At 59.1% G+C, this 21,653-nt stretch overlaps 8 protein-coding genes across 8 annotated transcripts; 5 read left to right on the top strand and 3 right to left on the bottom strand.

Moving 5' to 3' along the window:
* Positions 1–314: 314 nt before the first annotated feature.
* SPSK_09075 (glutamine amidotransferase) lies at positions 315–1,921 on the bottom strand (the record flags this gene model as incomplete). Its single annotated transcript, XM_016735655.1, has 2 exons — positions 315–1,715; positions 1,787–1,921. The coding sequence occupies 2 exons, from the start codon at positions 1,919–1,921 to the stop codon at positions 315–317; spliced, it is 1,536 nt and encodes a 511-aa protein (XP_016587483.1).
* A 1,706-nt stretch (positions 1,922–3,627) lies between these two features.
* Positions 3,628–6,820, bottom strand: SPSK_08419 (tetratricopeptide repeat domain protein; the record flags this gene model as incomplete). Its single annotated transcript, XM_016735017.1, has 4 exons — positions 3,628–5,009; positions 5,071–5,681; positions 5,854–6,372; positions 6,426–6,820. The coding sequence occupies 4 exons, from the start codon at positions 6,818–6,820 to the stop codon at positions 3,628–3,630; spliced, it is 2,907 nt and encodes a 968-aa protein (XP_016587482.1).
* A 1,016-nt stretch (positions 6,821–7,836) lies between these two features.
* SPSK_08450 (mitochondrial dynamin GTPase (Msp1)) lies at positions 7,837–10,859 on the top strand (the record flags this gene model as incomplete). The annotated part of the gene is made up of 3 exons (XM_016735047.1): positions 7,837–8,149; positions 8,236–10,302; positions 10,402–10,859. 3 exons carry the CDS (start codon positions 7,837–7,839, stop codon positions 10,857–10,859), a joined length of 2,838 nt encoding a protein of 945 aa, XP_016587481.1.
* Positions 10,860–11,061: 202 nt separating this feature from the next.
* SPSK_08587 (uncharacterized protein) lies at positions 11,062–13,585 on the top strand (the record flags this gene model as incomplete). The annotated part of the gene is made up of 4 exons (XM_016735180.1): positions 11,062–11,090; positions 11,398–12,898; positions 13,011–13,226; positions 13,280–13,585. The coding sequence occupies 4 exons, from the start codon at positions 11,062–11,064 to the stop codon at positions 13,583–13,585; spliced, it is 2,052 nt and encodes a 683-aa protein (XP_016587480.1).
* Positions 13,586–14,119: 534 nt separating this feature from the next.
* On the top strand, positions 14,120–14,534 carry SPSK_10007 (uncharacterized protein; the record flags this gene model as incomplete). Its single annotated transcript, XM_016736570.1, has 2 exons — positions 14,120–14,174; positions 14,236–14,534. The coding sequence occupies 2 exons, from the start codon at positions 14,120–14,122 to the stop codon at positions 14,532–14,534; spliced, it is 354 nt and encodes a 117-aa protein (XP_016587479.1).
* Positions 14,535–14,576: 42 nt separating this feature from the next.
* SPSK_08769 (uncharacterized protein) lies at positions 14,577–16,631 on the top strand (the record flags this gene model as incomplete). Its single annotated transcript, XM_016735357.1, has 1 exon — positions 14,577–16,631. One exon carries the CDS (start codon positions 14,577–14,579, stop codon positions 16,629–16,631), a length of 2,055 nt encoding a protein of 684 aa, XP_016587478.1.
* A 731-nt stretch (positions 16,632–17,362) lies between these two features.
* Positions 17,363–18,683, top strand: SPSK_09292 (alpha-methylacyl-CoA racemase; the record flags this gene model as incomplete). Its single annotated transcript, XM_016735867.1, has 2 exons — positions 17,363–17,423; positions 17,488–18,683. 2 exons carry the CDS (start codon positions 17,363–17,365, stop codon positions 18,681–18,683), a joined length of 1,257 nt encoding a protein of 418 aa, XP_016587477.1.
* Positions 18,684–19,361: 678 nt separating this feature from the next.
* SPSK_08778 (vacuolar sorting protein 1) lies at positions 19,362–21,390 on the bottom strand (the record flags this gene model as incomplete). The annotated part of the gene is made up of 2 exons (XM_016735365.1): positions 19,362–19,530; positions 19,604–21,390. 2 exons carry the CDS (start codon positions 21,388–21,390, stop codon positions 19,362–19,364), a joined length of 1,956 nt encoding a protein of 651 aa, XP_016587476.1.
* Between the last annotated feature and the right edge of the window lie 263 nt (positions 21,391–21,653).

Raw genomic sequence — 21,653 nt, 5'->3', positions numbered from 1 at the left:
GGAAAAAGTAGACTGCAAGAAGAAACATCTCAACTCCCGAGTCATGAGTATCATAGCTGCGAAAAGACTTAAGGAAAAACGGACAAGAAAGACAAACAAGAAAACTGGCCAGCCCATCGACCATGCCATCCCAAAACGTGGTCGACAATACCTACATCCCTTCATTTTATACATGCAAAACAATGCATATTGCCGCAGTGACCCTCGTCGGCATCCGTATCTGCGTATGTACCAGCCCCTCTGCCGCCAGGGGGCATGATCGGGTCGGGCCCAGTACGAGGTGGGTGCCCTTGCGGTGCCTCCCCTTCAGGTCCCTATGTTGACAAGGTGAGCTCAGGGAAGAAGCGTGCAATCTTGTTTGGGTCACCGTAGTTGTTTCGAGGCGGCTCGGCGGGCGTGATGGGCGTGATCGGCTCCGTTTCGCCGTAGCCACCGGCACCAGCACCAAAACCGTGCACCTGTTCCAGCTCGTTGAGCGACATACGCTTCTTCTTGATGTTGCCCTGGACCGGCGAGTTGCCTGATTGTTGCCTGGCGAGTGGCGGTGCGGATGTGGAAGACGATGTGCCGTCAGCCGGTGTCACGGCAGGCACCGTGGACCCCACTGCCACCAGCCCTGCTGCACCAGCTGCCGCGCTGGTCGATGCATAGGGCACATTGGGCCAACTGGTACCGTTGCTGGTGCCTTCGCCGTGGCGGGACCGAAATGCATGGAGAGGGATGGTCGGGCCGTGCAGCTTCTTAGACGGTGGCTCGATGATGTCGGGAGTCGCGGATGCCGGGAAGGGGCTCGCCGTGCGGGGCAGAAGCGAGATCTTCTCGTTGGCCACGAGGCCCTTGGTCTGCACAAAGGCGGCGGACCGCGAGTGCGCGGGGCCACGGTTCGAGTAGGCGTCGATAATGGGGTGCACCATGACGGTCTGACCGTGGATCGTCAAGATGGAGTTGGTCGGCACGTTGACCCAGCTCTCGCGCTCAAACGTCAGCGGCTCGCTGGCGACCAACACGACGTCGGCGCCCTTGTCGCGCCGCTGCATCTGGTAGTCCTTGTTGTCACCGGGCGCCGGGCGCTTCTCCCACTGGCTACCGGAGGAGTAGTAGAGGCTGGCCGCCTGGTCGGTGGCGCTGTTGATGTAGCGCGTGCAAATGACGCTGTGGCCGTCGCTCAGCACAAAGTTGAGCAGGCTTCGGGTGTCGACGTTCTCGGCATGGATCACGCTCTCGGGGATCTGGTCGATCAGCTCGTTGATGGTGGCAATGGTGCGCAGCATAGCTCTTCGCAGAATCTCGGGGCCAAAGCCCTTGTCCGGCTGCGCACTCGGGTTGCAGCCCATGCGCTCCAAGGTGTCGAGGAGCAGCGCAAACGCCCACTCGCTGTCGGTGCCGCCGTTGACGACATGGTACCACTTGTCGGCAAGGCGCTCGGTCAGACGACGCTTGATGTGCTTCCAGCCGCCCAGGCCACCATTGTGCATGAACATGAGGCTGCCGTGGGAGAAAGGGTGGCAGTTGTCCTCGCTGAGGGTGCCGTCGGTGGCGGCGCGGACGTGGGCGAAGACGAGGCGGGACGCGGTCTTGCTGGCAATGCGTTCGAGGTTGGAGCAGTTCCAGGCAGGGACGGTGGAGCGGAAGAGGCAGGGGGTCTGGCCCAGTTTGGGGTCGGTGTAGAAGCCGATGCCGAAGCCATCGGCATTGTTCTGGCCGCGTCGGGTGTCCTGGGGGTGTTGGTGTTCTGTGTTCTAAATCGTTGTGCCCTAAGAAACAGGCGAGGGAGAGATCAACGTACCAGTCGCAGACGGGCATCGAAAGACTGCTTTAGTATGGAATGGGTCGGGTCGAGGATCAGCTTCGAGAGCAGGATCTCGTCGCTGCCCTTGTAGACCTGGGATGTGTTAGCATAGGCTCGACAGAGGGCGGGCATACACGGCAAGGCCAGCGAGAGCGTACCAAGAAGCGGCACATGTCGGGCGGCCGACTACCGGACACAGCGAGCGGTCTTTGGACCGGACGTCGACGTGGCTCGTCGAGGGTCGTAGAAGGCGTAAAGGATCTCGTCGGCGAAGCGTGGAGACGTGAGGCAAATATAGAGTGGCGATGCTGACGAAATGCGTGGGGGGATGCCGCAGGCCTGATACAATATATATGTACAGGCAGAAAATACCAGAGAAGACGGATTGCAAGACGAGAGAATGCGATAAAAAGGGGTAAGAGACACAGAAGATGAGGATCGTGGTTGAGTTTGCGTCAAAGAGCAAAAAGAGTCAGACAAGTCAGAAGTCGGCAAAGACAAGACAGGTTAAGACTGAAGCAAACGGCACACAAAGACGCTAGAATTAGTGGAGCTGCCCGTCCCAGCCAGAAATTTAGTGGCCTTTAGCACCTAGCGGACGGCGACCTTGCAGTGTCTGCAGGGGGGACGGTGGAGCCCTTCTAAGCTTTGCCCCAGATCACTGTTGCATGCCGGCCCACCAACTAATTAGGGGCTGGGGATGCGCTGGAATGTGGTCCTGACCGAGCATTGGCCGGCTAATTAGGGGCTGGGGCATCGTATTGGAGTGCCGCAAGGCTGACTGTTTTAGTGCATTTTGCCCGCCAGGGCGTCTGCTCTTTTGATGGAATCCCGCTAGTCGATGGCGACATAACCACAATGGCAAAAGGCAATGGCAGAAGGCAATGGCAGATATCAGGCTGGACTTGATGCCATCGCTCTTTCCTGGTCGCGACACAACCGGGAGCTCCGCGCCCCTGACGACCCACCTCAGCTCAGAGTCATCACTGGTCCCTCTTGCTTCTTTTTGCTTTTGCATTCGTCTTGCTACTGCCTCTTTCCTTTTTCACTGGTCTAGCTGTTGTTGTTGGGAGCTCCCCTGTTTACAAGGGTAGCTACGTAGTTGCTCGTCGCCAAGTGATCGAGATCCGGGTCCTCCTTCCGTTTATAGAGCTCACATAGAGGCGCCAGCCAGTCCGTCTAATTCCGGGTTTGTGCATACTCCGTAGTGCGTCGGCCCTTGAACACTGCGTAGTGGACGGCCAAGATACGTATTATGCGAAAGCTCTCCTTCTGCCACGCTGCCAGACTCCTAGCCGCCATGGTTGCCATGCTCTTTCTTGCAGCCTGCCTCATGAGTTGCTGCTGTACATGTGTAACGGACCTTCCCTGGCACGGCGACGCCACTGGACGCCCTGGCGGCAACAAACTTTGCTTGCTAGGGCAGTGGTGCATGGCACTGTATAGATGCCGGCTCGTGCCACGGTGGCCTGCGACATGTATTGCCTGATTTTATCATTATTTATATTTATTATTTAATTTAATTTATTCTCTGTACGGAGCTGTCCGCACGTCCCCAGACGGGCGCAAGGGTAGACCATGCTTTAACACCGAGCCGGCATGTCATCGGCGCCTTGTCGCGAGGGACAAGAAGGAAGGAAATAGCACTTGCACATGGCACACCATGCTCGCGGAATTCGCTTTTCTGTTCCTGTATTTCTTGCCGCTGCACAGAGTATGCCGTACGCCGTACTCGTGTTTCTTGTGGTCCAGCCAAACCACCGACAGCTACAAATTGACGTTGTATTCTTTTACCGGGGCAGTCATTCCCAATCGCGGCACGAACCATGTTACCGCCCTTAGGTCCCCTTTTTAACCCCGTGGGGGCCGTAATCGTGATATAAAAGGTCTAACTTGTGAACCGTTTCGAGAGTCCATGGATGGTCCGGCCCGAGCGTTTTCTCGAAGCCTTGTAACGCCCGTTGTAACATGGCCTCGGCCTCGGGTAACCGGCCCTGAGCCGAGTATAGAAGGCCTAAGTTGTTGACCGTAGTAAGGGTCGATCTGTTGTCTGGCCCGAGCGCCTTCTCGAAACCTTGTAACGCCCGTTGGTACATGGTCTCGGCCTCCAGTAACCGGCCTTGAGTCGAGTATAAAAAGCCTAAGTTGTGAACTGTGTCGAGAGACGATAGATGGTCCGGTCCGAGCGTTTTCTCGAAACCTTGTAACGCCCATTGTAACATAACCTCGACCTCGGGTAACCGGCCCCGTTCCTCGTATAAAAGGCCTAAGTTGTTAACCGTAGTAAGAGTCAACCTGTGGTCCGGCCCGAACGCCTTCTCGAAACCTTGTAGCGCCCGTTGTAACATGGCCTCGGCCTCGGGTAACCGGCCCTGAGCCGAGTATAGAAGGCCTAAGTTGTTGACCGTACTAAGAGTCGATGGATTGTCCGGCCCGAGCCCCTTCTCATAGCCCTGTAGCGCCCGTTGGTACATAGCCTCGGCCTCCGACAGCCGGTCCTGATCACTGTAGAGTTTTCCTAAATGATGTATCGAGTCCATAGCCATTTTATCATCGAAATTCCATCCTCGGCTATAAATCTCTTCTATCCACCGCGAGACCCTCTCCACGTGCGGGAGAAGCCGACGTTGGAGTACCCAGTAGTCCATACTCTTATTCATAGGTACCAATGACCCAAGTAGAGCTATCGCCAGTCGTAGAAATTCTCTCTTCTCGGAGTCGTCTTGTATGTACGACGTCCATCTGTGCACTACTGGGTGTAAATTGTAGCTGCCTTGTCCGGATTCCTGGACCTCGATCATCGAGTAGCGAAGTAGTAGCCTCACCGAGTCCAGGAACCTAGCTTCGTTGTCGGCGAGCTCACGAAGCCATTCAGGCCACTGCTCTCGGTCAACTACGGCCGCTTGTAACAAGCCGTACCACAAGCCTTTATTAGCGATAAAGGCCCAGAGGCGGAGCAGATTTGCGGCCTTTTTGCTTCTCGTTTCAATCGCCTTGAACGACATCGTCCATGTCGTTCCGACCCTTCGTTGGTCGTAATCGAGTAACAGCGAGCTGTACCCGGCATCGGGCATTATTAAATCGTCCCACTGCTGGTTGTAGAGCCGAACGTACGACGTGACATCGAGCCCGGTCTCGCGGCAATACGCGGCAGCCTGCGCGAGCGCAAGTGGCAGCCCGTCTAGTAGCCCGAGTAGCTCTCTGCCGGCCGTATCCAGAACTATAATAAAACTCGATTAGCTTGACTCCTTGGACGTGATCCGTACGTAGTCAAGGCTTACCTAGTTCCCCTCCGTACCACTGCTCAAAAATGGCCTTACTCAAATCCTCGTCGACCTTCTTCAACTGCTTCGTATGCTTCGTATTACCGAGCTGTTCCAGCTGCGACAGTCTTGTCGTGATCAGTACCGAGCCGTGGTCACTAGGCAGATACCGTCGAACATCAAATGCACTAGTCGTGCCGCCTTGTTCGTGGTCCTGGTCAACATTGTCAAAGATAAGCAACCAGTCGACGTTATCTGGCCGTGCAAGCCAGCCCAGCACATCCGTTACCGCGACGTTTAGATCGTCCTCACTGCTGGGGACACTCTTCCAGCTCCTGTCTGGAATCTGACCGTGAGGGATCCTGTTCGCACAACTAGCGAGACTCTGTCTTAGCCGATCCTCTGACCTGCCGTCTAGCCAGAAGACCGAGCTGAATGTGGCCCGGTGGCGTCGAGCAAAGTCGGCCGCCAGTTGTGTCTTCCCGATGCCACCGAGTCCGTGGAGGACAAAGATCTTGCGCTGTTGCTCATGTCGGAAGCGCAAGCGTCGTGGGAGGAGGCACTGTTCAAGCTCGGCCGTATCGGATAGTCTGTCGACAAAGTGATCTGATACGGGCATCCCTTCTAGACTAAACACCGTTCGGTACGGTCCATAGTCTTACACATATTTATTTAGCAGAGTTCAAGGGCAATAAGTGGAATAAATTCAGAAAAGGAAAATAGGTAGACTAACACTGTCTCCCAGCGAGATTGTTCGCACAGGCCTGCATCTGTTTAAACACAGTCTGAGATTCAACGTACCGCCTTGTTGCCGCTGCGATCTCCTTCTTCTTCTTTGACTCTTCTAGACCGATCTGCTCAAGCCCGTGATCAACATTGAAGCGATAATAGCGTCCCTCGTTGTCCAGGTTCGACTTATCACGGTGGAACTGCTGCGCTGTCCTTTCTGTCTCTGTTGCGAGATTTATGAGTGTGGTCCCGATTCCGAGGACGTCGTCGCGTATAGACGTCACGTTGGGTACACCTGTCCCGATAGACACGACACATTGCAGCTTGCTCTGTAGCTGATCGCCCCATATATCCTGGGCCTGGTTCCACAACATATAGATGGGGTTATTCGCCCCAAGCGCACCGTCAACGAATTCCTCGTCGAAGGGACCGATGGCAATAGGGTCAAAGAAGCCCGTGGCAGCAGACGTGGCACGGCAGGCCTGCCATATGGTGGCCGAGTTTAAAAGCTGGAGGTTTTTGCTGCGCGGGGAAGCGTAGCTTGCAAGGCAAACGGTGTCGGAGGTCTGTTTGCTCGTGGCACAGACAAAACTAGTCAATCAGTATCAATATCTGCGGATGTGATGTAATGTAGAGGCACCTACACTTTACAGGACGCGGCAACGTCCTTTAAAAGCTCATCCTCGTTCAGACCACGAGCACGGAGGATCTCCTTAATGGTATCTTCTAGCTTAGCCGCATCGAATCGGCCCTGGAGCTTGCCGTTTATCTTGACCCGGTGGCTCTTCTTTTCGAACACCTTGTCTGAAAGAGACGTGTAGGCCTCGATGCATTCGTGAACCGTCATCCGAAGGCGGCCGAGCATGACAGCAATAAGGCCGCCAGTGCTGGTGCCACCGATCATATCGAAGTACTCGCAGGGTTTAGGCGGTGACTCGGGATCGACCGTAGCCATAAGTCCGTCGAGGATCATGAGTGAGGAGAGGCCGCGTACGCCACCGCCGTCGAGGGCGAGAAGCCGGATCTGATCGCCAGGCATTGCGAGATGTTTTCGAAAAGGCACCGATGACAGCAGCTTGGAGGTTGTATCTGGCAATTGAGCAAGACCTTGAGGGGTCGAGACAAAATGCTCAAGGCTGCTCTTGGGCCGCAATCCAGGCTCAGCTGCTGCTCAGCTGCTGCTCAGCCGCTGCCACACTCTCTACAGTCGCGCAACCGCCTTCTTATTCGCTCACCCGAGCAGCGTTTATTCTTGGTCGCTCATTGGCAGGGTGTCGCGAACAACATTTCCCCTCAGCGATGAGGTTTCCGCACATCCTGATGAATCGGCTACGACCACATGTTTACTCCGACGAAGAAGGGAGGCCGCAGATGATGAGCAGCACACAACCCGGGTTTGGCCTCCAATCCATTAAGTAAACGGTTCGACTAGACGGTGTGCTAGTCTAGCCTCGTTTTTGTCCATACGTGAAATGGGCCGTGATCGTTGTAGATATTACCAGACGACATTTTAGTCACATGATCCGAGTTTTTTGTTGTACGATTATGGTTCATGATTGGGGTGGCGGCTGCACGTGATGATACAATGCGCGGGGCTGCCACCACCTTCCTTGCGCCGACTCAGCAAAGTGGCGGTGGGAATCCCTGCAAATTCATACCACAAAACGCAGGAGCGACCCCCGTTTCGGCTTCCGTCCTAAAGGCAGCCAAACAAAAGCAGATTACAGCTTATGACCCGCGCATCAGAAAAAAAAATAATTCGGCCGTGACGATTCAACACCTACCATTGGTCCTGACCAACGCCGTTTGCCTGCATTTTTCATCCCTCCGCTGATGCGACACGTCGTGTCCGACCGCATCTTCAACCGCGCCCGTCTCGGGGCCCAGCAGACCATGAACAGGCCGTCCGCCGTTTCGAACATTGTCGCTGTTGCCAGCATTCTGGCTTGAATCACGATAAACGACGAAAGAAACGGCTGACAAGACGACACGATTGACACGATTAACACGACAGACACGACAGACACGACACAGTAGAATTCCTTCACCGACACCATGAGTGGTCGGCGACTCGCCGCTGGCGCCCTCGGGCCGCTGGCTCGTCGCGGGTTGGCCCAAAATACCGTCCGCCATTATCACCACCAGCGGATGCCCGTTGGTGGACTGCAAAGGATCGATGCCACGCCCGTCCGTGCCGCCCGGCGGCGTGTGGGCTTCCCCGTCAACGGCTACCACAATGCCGTCATGGTCCGCAATGCGTCGTTTGCCCGGCTCATCCCGCGGATCGTGCTCAAGTTTGCCCGCATTCCGGCGACGTTTGGCGGACTGATGATTGGCGCCGCAGCTTGGGTGCAGTACCAGGCCATTCGTACGTTTCGTTCCAAACCCATGGCGCTGTCGATTCACAATGGACACCTGGAAAACGTTTGCTAACAGCAACAACCACAACTACAGAGGTCGGCAACTCGGCCTATGACGTATTCAAAAGCACACGAGACACCGTCACTGGTGCGGCGGCCAACTTCTGGGACGGCGCCGTGGACGTTGCCGGCCAGACGAAACAGGGCTGGGCCAACACCAAGGAGCAGCTAGGCGTGAACGAGTTCTGGGACAAGATCATGCACATCCACGAAGGAATTGGCAGCGGCGGCAGCGGCGGCAGCGGGGGCCCGGGTGGCGACAAGGAGCCCAACGGTGGCAAGGGTGCAGCGGCAGCGGCGGCCACGGGCGCGGCGGCGTACGGCTATGGCAGCTCGGAGAGCGACGAGAGCGACGAGGACGCGAAGCGCGATCGCGGCACCGAGAACGCGCGCAACGACCAGATGATGGTCTTCACCAAGAAGATGATTGAGATCCGCAACATCCTGCAGAAGGTCGGCCAGTCGAGCACGCTGACGCTGCCGTCCATTGTCGTGATCGGCTCGCAGTCGTCGGGCAAGAGCTCGGTGCTCGAGGCCATTGTCGGCCACGAGTTCCTGCCCAAGGGCTCCAACATGGTCACGCGGCGGCCCATTGAGCTGACGCTCGTCAACACGCCCGACTCCAAGGCCGAGTACGGCGAGTTCCCCGATCTTGGCCTGCGCAAGATCAGCGACTTCACGTCCATCCAGCGCACGCTGACCGAGCTGAACCTGGCCGTGCCCGACTCCGAATGCGTCTCCGACGACCCCATCCACCTGACCATCTACTCGCCCAACGTGCCCGACCTGTCCCTCATCGACCTTCCGGGGTACATCCAAGTTGTCGGCCACAACCAGCCGCTCGAGCTCAAGCAGAAGATCTCCGAGCTCTGCGACAAGTACATCCAGCCGCCCAACGTCATCCTGGCCATCTCTGCAGCCGACGTCGACCTGGCCAACTCAACCGCGCTGCGCGCCAGCCGCCGCGTCGACCCTCGCGGTGAGCGCACCATTGGTGTTGTGACCAAGATGGACCTGGTCGACGCCACGCGGGGATCGTCGATCCTGCAGGACAAGCAGTACCCGCTGCGGCTTGGCTACGTGGGTGTTGTGGCGCGGGCGCCGCAGTCGATTGGCGGTCTGTTCAAGAAGGGCAGCAGCAGCGGCGACGGCAGCGCGCTGATGAACCTCATCTCCAAGAACGAGGACTCGTACTTTTCCGCGCACCCGCTCGAGTTCGGCCCGGCCGCGGACGTGTCTGTCGGCACCTCGACGCTGCGCAAGAAGCTGATGAGCGTGCTGGAGCAGACCATGTCGGCCAGCCTGCAGGGCACGACGGACGCGATCCGCCAGGAGCTCGAGGAGGCGACGTACGAGTTCAAGGTCCAGTACAACGACCGGCCGCTGTCGGCGGAGTCGTACCTGGCCGAGAGCCTGGACGCGTTCAAGCACTCGTTCAAGCAGTTTGCCGAGGAGTTTGGGCGCCCCCAGATGCTGCAGCTGCTGAAGCGCGAGCTGGACCAGCGCGTGCTCGACCTGCTGGCCCAGCGCTACTGGAACAAGCCCATCACCGACCTGTCGGCCGCCGTGCCGGAGCCGGACGCCCTGGCCGACCTGCCCAAGGCCGACCCGGACTCGCTGTACTGGCATCGCCAGCTGGACGCGTCGACGTCGCAGCTCACGAAGCTGGGCATCGGCCGCCTGGCCACAAACGTCGTCGCCACCAACCTGCAGGCCGGCGTCGACAAGCTGATTGCGCAGTCCAACTTTGTCAACCACCCCTTTGCGCGCCAGGCCATTGTCGAGGCGGCGTCGAGCATTCTGAACGACCGCTTCTACAGCACCAGCGACCAGGTGGAGAACTGCATCAAGCCGTACAAGTTTGAGATTGAGCTCGAGCCGCGCGAGTGGGACGCCGGCCGCGACCACTCGGCCGGCGTGCTCAAGGACGAGCTGACCGCGTGCCAGGACGCGCTGAAGAAGCTCGAGAGCAGCGTGGGCGGCCGCCGCAAGCTCAACGAAGTCATCAACTTTGTCGACAAGGCGCGCCGCGGCGACGTTGTCGTCGAAGGCGAGGGCCGCAGTGGCGCCGGCGGCTTTAGTGCTGCTCTTTTGCAGAGAGGTATTTTCCTTCTCTTTTCTTCTCTTTTTTTTTTTCTTTCTTTCTTTTTTTCTGTCCGTGCCCTTCCCTGCCCGTCAACATCAGCTAACATACGTCTAGGCCGCGAAGCTGTCTTCCTCCGCGACCGCGCCGACATCATCAACATGCGCCTGCTGGCTGCCAAGTCCAAGCAGTGCCGTGCCATGCAGAACAAGTACTACTGCCCCGAGGTCTTCCTCGACGCCGTTGCCACCAAGCTCGCCGGCACCGCCGTTCTCTTCCTCAATGTCGAGCTGCTGTCCGAGTTCTACTACAACTTTCCGCGCGAGCTCGACCAGCGCCTCGGCCGCCACCTGACCAACGACGAGATTGAGCGCTTTGCCAAGGAGGACCCCCGGATCCGCCGCCACCTCGAGGTGATTCGCCGCAAGGAGCTGCTGGAGCTGGTCCTCGAGAAGATGGAGAGCCTGCGGCAGCTGGACGGCCGCGAGAAGTCCCGGCGCGGCAGCAACCTGAGCGGCAGCGGGGCCGGCCACGGCGACAAGAGCAAGTCGGGCAGCCGCTGGGGGCTGTTTTGAGGACGTTCTCTGATCTTGTTACCCTCTACGATGTTTATGGGAGTTTTTGTGGCGTTTGTTGTCCCCCTTTTTAATGCTTGTTTATATTTTTGTGATTACTTCCCTTTATTTCGCCTCGTTTTCTTCTTCTTTCTTTGTCTTGGGACCTCGGATTTCCTCACTCTTTAGACGAGTCATGCCCTTCTACGTTTCTGTTTTCCACATGTCCACTCTCCTCCTTTCACACCCCGCGTTTGTTTGTTATGGGAAGAAAAAAGGAAGCTCAATACTCCCAAAACCCAAAACACAACATAACACACAGTGCACGACACATACAAACCCCCAAAAAGACGACGCAAATACCCTCCTTGAATGTATGTCAGTTGAATAGATTTTTGTCCTGAAAGTGATGATTGGTACGAGTGTGCAGAAAACGTGTTCAGTGCAACTGGGATTGAACTAAAGTAAGTCCAAAATAAAAATATATAGGGGTTATGGTAAAACTACAAAAGGTATATGCAAACAAATCATAAATAAGACCTCCCAAAGTGAGATCCAGTCGTAGACTGCCTTCTCTGGTTGTCTTCCTTTCTGCCCGCGCCTTGTCATCTCCCGTCCACACTCGTTTGCACCGTCACCTCCCACCGCAAACTATTGCCGCGACCGTAGCCCTCGCCGAGACGATTCTGCACGATGCGCGCAATGCGCGACCGCAGCTGGCGCAGAGTATCGTCGTCGCCGCTGCCCTGGGCGACGCGAACGCGCAGGTTGGCCATGCACAGCCCGTAATGGACCTGCCAGAACTGCGCCTCCTCCACACGGGCGATCTGAGGAGCCGAGGTGATCTCGTCGAGGACCGAGGCCACGGTGGGCGTGTTCTTCTCGAGGGCGACCGACGCGGGCGCAGACGACGAGGGGAGGGTCGGCGGCGGTGGCGACGACGACGACGACGACGACAGCACAGGCGTGGACTGCAAGGACGGGGTTGGCCTTCCGGCCACTGCTCCTCCGCCCTCTTTGCCCGAGTAGGACATGAGCAGCATGAGCCCCTGCGCGACGGCCAGACGCGCGCCCAGCAGCAGCATGGACGCAGCAATGGTGGCGCACAGCAGCCGGTCGAGCCAGGTCTGCACGGCGACAAACATGAGCGGCAAGACCAGCAGGACCAGCGACACGGTCATGGTCAAAAAGTGGAAGGGGTTGGCCATCAGGGACGACAGACCCAAGCTCGACAAGAGCGACGCGGCCGAGGACGTCCACGAGACAAACGACGCGACAATGCCGGTCTTGCCGGACAAGCGCGGGACGGGGGCGACGCCGTGCAGCAGCAGCAGGGCGCGGCGGATGCGGGCGTGGTTGCCGAGGCCGTAGGCGCTGACAAGGGTGCTGGCAAAGGCGGCGAGGGCGGCGACGTCGACGGTGCCCGGGTGGATGTAGCGGGTGTGGTGGTGGCCGCTGTGGCTGCCAATGTCCATGTGGTGGGCGGCCGCGGCCGCGGCCGCCTCGTACGCGTGGACGTGGGCGGCATGTGCGTGGGCAGCATGTGCGTGGGCGCTAGCCGTGGTCGACGCCGCGGCGGCCTCGAGACAGTCTTTGAGGTCGTGGCTCAGCAGGTCAAAGCCGCCAAAGACCAAGAAAATGCTCATAGCAAACCCGGCCAGGACCTCGGCGCGGCGCAGGCCAAATGGGTGGCGGATGGTGGAGCGCCGCCAGACCTCAAAATTGCCGAGCACATCGACGGCAACACAGACGGCCGCGGAGCCGACGTCGAAGAACACCAGGTGAGAGAGGGCTGTCAAGGCCAGGCTATCGCCGCCCTCGGCAGCACACAAAAACACAAAGACAGCAACGGCAGCGTGACACAAGCACCAGTAGAGACGGATGCGCTGGTCGCGGTGCATGCTTGCCCAGGCCTCACGCACGGTCGGGACGGGGAGGGAGGCCGGCAGGACAGGCGGCGGGCGCGATGGTGGCTCTTGGAAGATCTGGTGCTGAGCAGAGACGCTGCTGTGTTTGTATCGATGGCCACGACGAAGGCCAATGTTCTGGCGAGGAAGAGCGTTAGCTGGAGAACGACCTGTCTGTATGCTCCGTTGCAAAACAAAAAGAAAAAAAAAGAAAAAAATACGTACCGACTTTACTGGCGACGTGGAAATGTATTGTGTCTGAAAGTTGAACGGATTCTCAGCTGGCGCACCGCCGATATTGATGGGTGCCGAGTTCGCCGGCGACGACGAAGAAGCTGTTTGGTCGTCCATGGCGCCGGCGGGAGGACGCAGAAAGCTGTTGCTGCCGCGGTCGTGGAGGTGCGAGTCGGGACTGAGGAGGTTCGCGCCGAGTGAGGACGAGAAGACGGCCGAACGGGGCGAGCGAGGCGGGCCAGAGAGGGTAGGGGGCGGAGAGGCAAAATCGAGAGAGGGCGACGGGCTGCGTCTCAGCAGCGCCGCGTCATGCGCGTTAAGCGGCTGCCCGGCGAGGTAGGCGTCTGTCTCGTCGACGTCGAAGCGGAAGGGGTCGTCGGCGCCGGCGGCGGTGGCAGCGTTGCTGTCGAGCTGGCTCAGGTCAAGGACGCCGCTGCCGTCGCCGTCGGACGTTGGCTCGAGGAGGATGGACGGTGGCCGTGGACGGGGCGCTGTGGCGGTCGCTGGGGTGCCGGAAAAGGTTTCGCTGTCGATGACGGGAGAGGAGAGGGTTACGGAGAGGGTGGGCGGCTCCGGGCCGGACGCCATGTGCCACGTGGAGGGTGAGATCGTGGTCTGGTCGGAGGGGGCTGTTGATGGCCAAGTGTGAAGCCGTGCAAATGTGCAGCCGCGCAGTCTCGCGAGGGAAGCTGCCGGATGCGGTTCTGGTGCTGGAATGCGGTATATTGCACCGTATTGTGGGGACGCTGTGGGCGGCACTTTCCTGTTTCTCTTGTCGTCCTGTTTGCTTTGGACCGTCCCTGCTTCTTTGGGCCTAGCCGGCGCATCGGTTCAGGGGAGGAAGCGGCAGGTGAGTGGATTGATCGCAATTGGAGCAAGAACGACCTGGCAATATGCAGATAAGCGGGTTCTCCTGTCTGTAGAGGGCCATCTAAGAGACCCAGTACTCCGGGATATCGTGATGTGAGGTACAATTGCGCACAGCGACGATGCACGGATTTTTTTTGTTCATCTGAACATGGCCATGCCTTCCATGTGCTTTCCGTCACTCTAGCCGGCTGGGCTGGGCCTGGTTCTGTTCTGGCGTGGCCTGGCCTCCTTCGAAACGGCCCAACGGCGGCCGCTAATTGGCTACCCGAGATGTCCAACAGCGACCACTGGCGCTTGTTTTCGAGCCTAAAGGGCGTGGCACCAGGTACTTTTCAGGCGGAGCCAGTCTAGTGACGTCGTTGTCACTGGCAAAGGCCACCTAACAGACAGCGCTAGGGGGCCATTCCTACAGCGGTCGCGCACATCCGCATTGGCGCATAAGAACGACCAGGATGGTGCTACTAATCCACCTCTAAGCAACAGGAGAGCGCAATCTCCAGGCGGAAAGGAAACCATCCGATCGACGACCACTTCACAGCGACGCGACGACCGCCGACCGACGCACCACTCAACGTCTGCGAGGTCTGTCTACAACGAGAACTCGCGCGTTTCCTGGATTGAGAGACTTGTCGACACATCCTCTGCCACGCCGGCGGGCGAATCGCGTTGCGCCATGGCGAATTAGAGAACCTCGCTTCGACGACGACGACAGCTGCTGCCGGTCGTGATGGACACATCGCCAACCAAGAGCCAGCCGCCGCCGGGGCCATCGCACCGGCGCACCCCGAGCGGCTCAAGCGGCTCGAGCGTGCTCTCGCGCATGCCGTTCCCACGCCTTGGCTCCGGTCCCGATCACAGCTTGCCGCGGCAGGATGGCGACTACGAAGCCGGCCACGATGCCGACCAGGCGATGCAGAATCTAGACTACGGCGGTGCGGCACAGCATCAGCCCCAACGACACCATTCCTACCAGATGCCAATTCAGTCGGGCTCGCATACAACCTCCCTCGAGGAGCAGCAGCAGCAGCAGCAACAGCAACAGCAGCAGAACTCAGGAAAGACACGGCGACGACGCGGCTCGCTACGAAAGGTAGCGCTTCTTGGACGCGGTGGCAATACCCAGACCGAACGACGAGCGCCACCCCTAAAGCCTGTACCTTCGAGCGCCGTGTCGGCAGCGACGGCGGCGGCCTCGTCAAAGACGACCTCTTCGGTATCGTCTCCCAGTTCAGGGGCTACCGACGGAAGCACTACTAGTGGTGGCAGCAGTGGCTATGGCGTTGTCGGAGGGCCTGTCGGAGGAGGCAACAGTGTGGGCGGCGGCGTAAATCTCAGCAGCAGCAGTGGGCTGGGCATCTCTGACATCACGCCTCGACCATCGATGGAGGGCTATGCGAGCCGAGCCGCATCAGCGGCCGTGGCGGCCGCTCTGCTGAGCCCGACGCCCAAGTCGGCAAAGCAGACATCCAAGCTCCTGCCACGGACCTCCATCGACGGCAACGAGGACCATGGCACCCTGGGCTCGCCCTCCTCTGCCGTGTCTGGAGGAGGCAGCGTCCGGCGCCACGATCGGCGGCGCAGCAGCAGCAGCACAATCTCCTCACCGCTGACAAGCCGGCCGCCAAAAGTGCCACCCACCGTGCCGGCCGCTCCAGACTCGACGACCGACGATGAAGATGCCCTGCACATGGCCCCTAAAAGTGGCCCTACGAGCAGCGGCGGCAGCAACACCACCCTCGCTGGGTTTTCATCTACAAATGTTGCAGGAGGCACCGGAGTGGGTGCGACAGCAGCCACCGCAGCGGCAGTCGCTGCAACTTCTATATTACGGCGGGCGAGCGGCGAGGGCGGCATGAATGGCGACAATCCTGCTTCGACAGGGCGTCTCCTATTCCCAGCAGCGCCCTCGTTCCAACGACGCCGCGGCGGGAGTGGCGCAGGGGCACAGCTGCTGCAGCAACAGCAGCAGCAGCAGCAACAGGCGGGACAGCAAACAACAGGGCAGCAGCCGGTGCAGGCGCCGCTGCAGAAGCCATCACTGCACCAAAGGAAGCTCTCACAGTCGCATCAGCAGCAGCAACAACAACAGCAGCAGCAGCAGCAGCAGCAGCAACTACAATCACAGCAACACCCGCAGCAGCCGCAGCCGCCGTCACACCCCTCACATCTACAAGAACAGCCGCCGACACAACACCATCAACAACAACACCAACACCAACAGCATCATCAGCAGCAGTATACGCATGGCCTGCTGCAGCAGCCGTCGCCGCTGCACCACCAGCAGCTCGTCCAGCAACCGCCGCCGCCCAAGCAGCGCGCCAAGTCGCCTCTTGCTCTGACGGACCTGGCCAACACGACACTGCAGCAGCCGTCGTCGTCGTCGGCCGCGACGACAGCCGAGGTGGGCGTGGGCCCCGGCGTGGGCGTCGGAGTCGGGGTCGGGGTCGGTGTTGGCGTTGTCGGCGTCAACGTGGCCGTCAACGTGGGCGGCGACCCGGACTGGGACTATGCCGAGACAGCCTGGTGGGGCTGGGTCATGCTGATTGTGACGTGGGTGGTCTTTGTGACGGGCATGGGCTCGTGCCTGGGCGTGTGGAGTTGGGCCTGGGACGTGGGCAAGACGCCGTATGCGCCGCCGGAGCTCGAGGACGACCCGACGCTGCCGATTGTGGGCTACTACCCGGCGCTGCTGATTCTGACGTGTGTCATGGCCTGGGTGTGGGTGGTGGTGGCCTGGATTGGCATGAAGTACTTCCGACACGCCAAGATCAGCGGTGACTGAACGAGAGCAGAACGTATACAGAGAGAGGGAGTTCTATCGAATTTGAGTACATATCTTACTATAAGCAACATCAGCAGGCAACCGGCCGAGTGGCGGCATAATTGTAATTCGACACGAGCAATGACAGACAAAGAACAAAGATTTAACAGCACAGACGACAACTCGGTGGAAAGGACGTACATTGCTGCTTGAAACAAGAAAAGAGACCATCCACGTTTCTGGTGAGCGTCCAATTCTTTTCGTGCATCAACTGATTCAGTGTTTTCAATGTATGCCCAGTTCGTTGGTGGCTCCTTCCATGTGAGCTGCCGAGGTTCTTTCTGTAATAACCACAGACTAGCGGAAGAGTTCCAGCACGCCGGACGGGAAAGAGCGAGCGACCCCAACTTTCAGCGCCCAGCAAGCTAATTCTAACCCCGGCTATTCATCTCCGCCCACTGACTCTCCAGGGACTACCGACTGCTAGATTACCGCTGCGCAATCCAGGCGCTGCGTGTTAGTGAAAGTTGTCCCCGCAAATCCGGAAGGAGCTCCAGGTCACGAACCGAAGCCACGCAAAGAAAGCAAGGACGACCGACGTCCTAAGACCTCGAGGCTTCCTTTGTCTTTGTATTTTCTCCTCTCGTCTCTGTTTTTTCTTCCTCCTCTGTAACCTTCTCTCTTCCTCTCCTTTTCTCACTCTACGCTCTACGCCTTCACCACCTCCCAACTCATCGTCACACAATCTCACAATGGCGACCGTTCCCCCATTGACCGGCATCAAGGTGCTCGAATTTGCCGGTCTGGCACCTGGTATGTTCATTAGACTCCTTTCTATACACCTCCTGTATGTCTTCTCCAAACTCTAACGAGTCAGGCCCTTTTGCCGGCGTCTTCTTTGCCGATGCCGGCGCAGAAGTCCTCCGCATCGACCGTCCCGTCAAGGGCCGCTCCCACACCGTCGGCGCTGACGTCCCCGACATCACCGAGGACATGCTTGCGCGCCACAAGTCGTCGATTGCTGTCGACCTCAAGAACGAGGCCGGCGTTGCTCTCGTCAAGGAGCTGGCCACCCACGCCGACGTCCTCATCGACCCCTTCCGCCCGGGCGTCCTCGAACGCCTCGGCCTCGGCCCGGAGGTCCTGCATGCCGCCAACCCGCGCCTGATCTACGCCCGCCTCAGCGGCTTCCGCCGCGACGGCAAATACAAAGACATGGCGGGCCACGACATCAACTACCTGGCCGTTTCCGGTGTGCTTTCGCTGCTCGGCCGCAGCGGCGAGAAGCCCACGCCACCCTGGAACATCCTGGCCGATTTCGCCGGCGGTGGGCTGATGCTGGCCGTGGGCGTGCTGCTCGCACTCGCGGCGCGCCAGCAGACGGGCCGGGGCCAGGTCGTCGAGGCCAACATGGTGGACGGCGCGTCGTACCTGGCGTCGTTCCCGCGCTTCGCGCTCAAGACGCCGCTGGGCGACCACCCGCGCGGCCAGAACCTGCTGGACACGGGCTGCCCGTACTACGACACGTACGAGACGAGCGACGGTGGCTTCATGGCGATTGGCCCCATCGAGCCGCAGTTCTTCCAGGTCCTGGTCGACAAGCTCGGTCTGGGCGGCCAGCAGTGGGAGACGCGGCGGTACGACCGCACGCAGTGGCCGGCGCTGCGGGCGGCGCTGACGACGGCGTTCCGCAGCCGCTCGCGTGCGGCGTGGGAGGCTGTGTTTGACGGCACAGACGCGTGCTGCACGCCGGTCCTCGGATTCCCGGAAATCGAGGCGGGCCGTACCTCGGGCGCGCGCGAGGGTGACCTCCGCCCTGCCGTGGCGTTGCGGTCGACACCGCTGCTGGCCGTGACAGACGCGGCCAAGGCAGCGGGTGTGAGCGAGGAGGTGCGTAGCCGTCGCGGCCAGGGCAGCGGCGTCGCCGGCGAGGGCTACGAAGGCCAGGCGCTGCGGCCGGGCGAGGGCGGTGAGGATACGCTGAAGCGGTGGCGTGGGTGGACCAAAGGCGCCGAGTACGACGTGACCAACGGCGGTCTCGTGCTTAAGGGTGCCGACAAGGCGCGGTTATAAACGGCCACATGAGGTGGAAGAATAAAGGAAAACAAGCGTTTTGGGAATAATTTAGAGTACATACTGTAATACATATATGCTGTCTATACTTGGTTAGATATATTCTGCTTGTCTACGTGTGCTTGTCGTCTGTGTACGAGACTTTGTACAAAGAACAATGTAAAATGGTATCGAGTTCGATTAAATTTGTCGCAACAGACGTTATCTGATCTAATTGGGTAAAAGGTAGAAAAGAAGTGACAACAACAAAGTGGGAGAGTAAAGCAATGGTGTGAGATGGAGTAGATGTGTCTGTACGTGACAGGATCGGAGAGGACGGGGAGGGTGGATGAAGAGAGTCGGTAGGGGTCGAGATGGGAGAGCAGGCAAGCAAAATACAACTGCAAGGTCTCAAAACCAGGAGAATACAGTCCAGAGAACCCGAGACCAAAATGAAAACCCCCAGCAATAAACAAAATAACACAGTAACGAAATAGCAAAGGACCGGTAACGCAAGCTGGAAAGACGGAGGGCGATACAAGCAAGGGGAGGAAAGAAGAGAGAACAAGAAGAAAGAAACAAAGTCGTCCATTGGTGTGGTGTCCGTCGCTGTCTATCCGTCTTCTGTAAAAACTCTTTTGCTCGCCATTCCATCCAACACACCCCACGTTTTCCTCACTTTTCTGCGGTCGCCTTCGTTTACTGCACCTGCGACACGACCTCGCTGGCCTTGGCCAGGGCTTCTACCATCTGCTGGCATTCTTTCCTCCGCCGCACGGTGTAGTCGCTCTCCTTGAGCAGGTCGTCGAGCGCGTCCGTGCGGTACATGTTCTCGAGCAACTCGCGCTGCATCTCGTCCTTCGTGAATCTGGAGCGGTTAGCGGGGGAACAGTCTCTATAGTGGGGGGTTGCGACTCGTCCGTTAGTAGGGGTTGACGTACTGGACAAGGGTCAGCATAATGGCCTTGGGGACCATGTCAATCATTGTGCGCTTGACAATGTTGTAGTAGGACTGAATCAGCAGCTTGATCACCTCGACCTCGACGTTCTCGCGCTCCGAGAGCGTGCCGGACGCCTTGAGCATGGCGGGCGGGGCCTCCATGGCGGCGGCCTTCTTCTTGTTCTTGGCGGCAAAGAAGCTGCCAAAGAAGCCGCTCTCCTTGTCGCCGTCGAGCGTGGGGCTGGCGGCGCGGGCAGGCGTGGCAGAGGGGGGCAGCGGCTTGCCCGTCTTGGGGTCGACCTGGACGGGCTTGGAGGGGTTGTGGCGCTCGTTGACAATGGCCATGGCGCGGTGGCCGTTCAGGAAGTCGGGGTGGCCCGTGTTGATGTAGCAGGCCTCCATAGACACGAGGTCGCGCACCAGCTTGTTGGTGGGTTCCATGGCCTTCTTGAAGAAGGCGATCACGACGGCGTGAATCTTTTCCTTCAGCTGCGGGTAGCGGCGGAACAGGGCCTTGCTGAGCGAGTTGGTCAGGATGCGCACGAGCTCGTCGTAGACAAGCGAGATGCACTTGAGGCTGGGCTCCTCCAGGCGCTTGATCTGCTGCTTGACAATCAGCTCAAAGGCGGTGGTGCCGACAAACAGCGCGGGCGACGAGCCGGACGAGTTGTACAGAATGGTGCGGATATCGACGTCCTTGACCTGGTCAAAGGGGTCAATGGCCTTGACACCGTTGGAGTACAGCTCGTGGAACACAAAGGAGATGCGGGCACCGCCCGACAGCTCTGTGCTCGACAGCTCGGTGTTGTTGCCGTCGAGGACGGTCCGCCACTCGTTGGTGAACTCGGTAATGATGTTGAGCACGACGTTGGCGTTGTTTCCCAGGATGGAGGGGCCCAGGCTCTCGAGCTCAGCCGAGTACTTTTGCAGGGAGCCGGCGATGCGGGCCTTGATGTCGGGCAGGGTCTGCTTGATGTGCATGAGCAGGATCAGGTTGAGCTTGCGGGCCAGGTAGGGCGTGCCGCAGTAGGAGCTCTTGTTGCGGTACGCCTTGTGCGTCTCGAAAAAGTTCTTCTCGGCCTCGAGGGACATCTGGATGGGCTTCTTGTTGTCAATGTCGCGCTGGCCGCGGTTGACGACCGGGACGTAGCCGAGGCGCAGAGGGATGATGCGGCCGGCCAGAATGTCGACGACATCGGTGCCCTCGTCCATCAGATCGACCTTGGTCAGGACGCCAATGGTGCGCTGGCCCTCCGGGTCGACCTCGCGGGCGAGCTTGAGGCCGTCGGAGTTGGCGAGATCCTGGTTGGCGGCGGTGACGGCGAGAATGATGGCGTTGGGCTTGGAGATGAACTTCATGACCATGTCGCGGATCTGGCGCTCAATGTCGCGGGGCTGGTCGCCGACGGGGACCTTGGTCAGGCCGGGCAGATCGACGAGGGTCAGGTTGAGGACGTTGGGCGAGTAGACGCGCAGGTTGATGGGGGCGGGGGAGATGCCGGCATTGCGGCCGACCTTGGCCTCGGTCTCGCGGCTGATCTCGTCGCGGATCTTGTTGAAATCAAAGAACTTCTGGCCGGGGATGTGCAGGAACTCGCCCCATTCGTCGGCGTTGGCGGCCTTGTCGGTGGTGTTGGCGATGTCGTCCTTGACGCCGTTCACCTGGCTGCCTGCTGGGCGGTTGATGAGCTGCAGTACGAGCGGCCGCCGTGTGACGATGCCGGATCCTCGGGGAAGGCTGGAGCGTGTTAGTTTCGGGGGTCCATTGCTGTCGTCGTCGTCAGTCATTGCCGCGGTCTGGTCAACTCTACTCACAAATCACGGCCCACAATGTTCTCGAGCACGGAGCTCTTTCCGCTCGACTGGCTGCCGACGACGACAATCTGGGGAAGATCGATCGGGTTGTTGACGTTGATGGTCACGAAGACGTCCTGGAGCTTGTTGACAAGCCTGGGCAGATGTTAGTCGGGGTACAACACAAGTCGACACACACGACGACAGAACGAGACACACAGGACTAAAGTACGTACTGGATTAGGGCCGGATCGGAA

This window comes from Sporothrix schenckii (genome assembly GCF_000961545.1).
Source record: "Sporothrix schenckii 1099-18 chromosome Unknown Cont44, whole genome shotgun sequence".
Taxonomy (NCBI): domain Eukaryota; kingdom Fungi; phylum Ascomycota; class Sordariomycetes; order Ophiostomatales; family Ophiostomataceae; genus Sporothrix; species Sporothrix schenckii.
The sequence above is the reverse complement of the archived record's forward strand: the minus strand, read 5'-3'. Positions and strand labels throughout refer to the sequence as shown.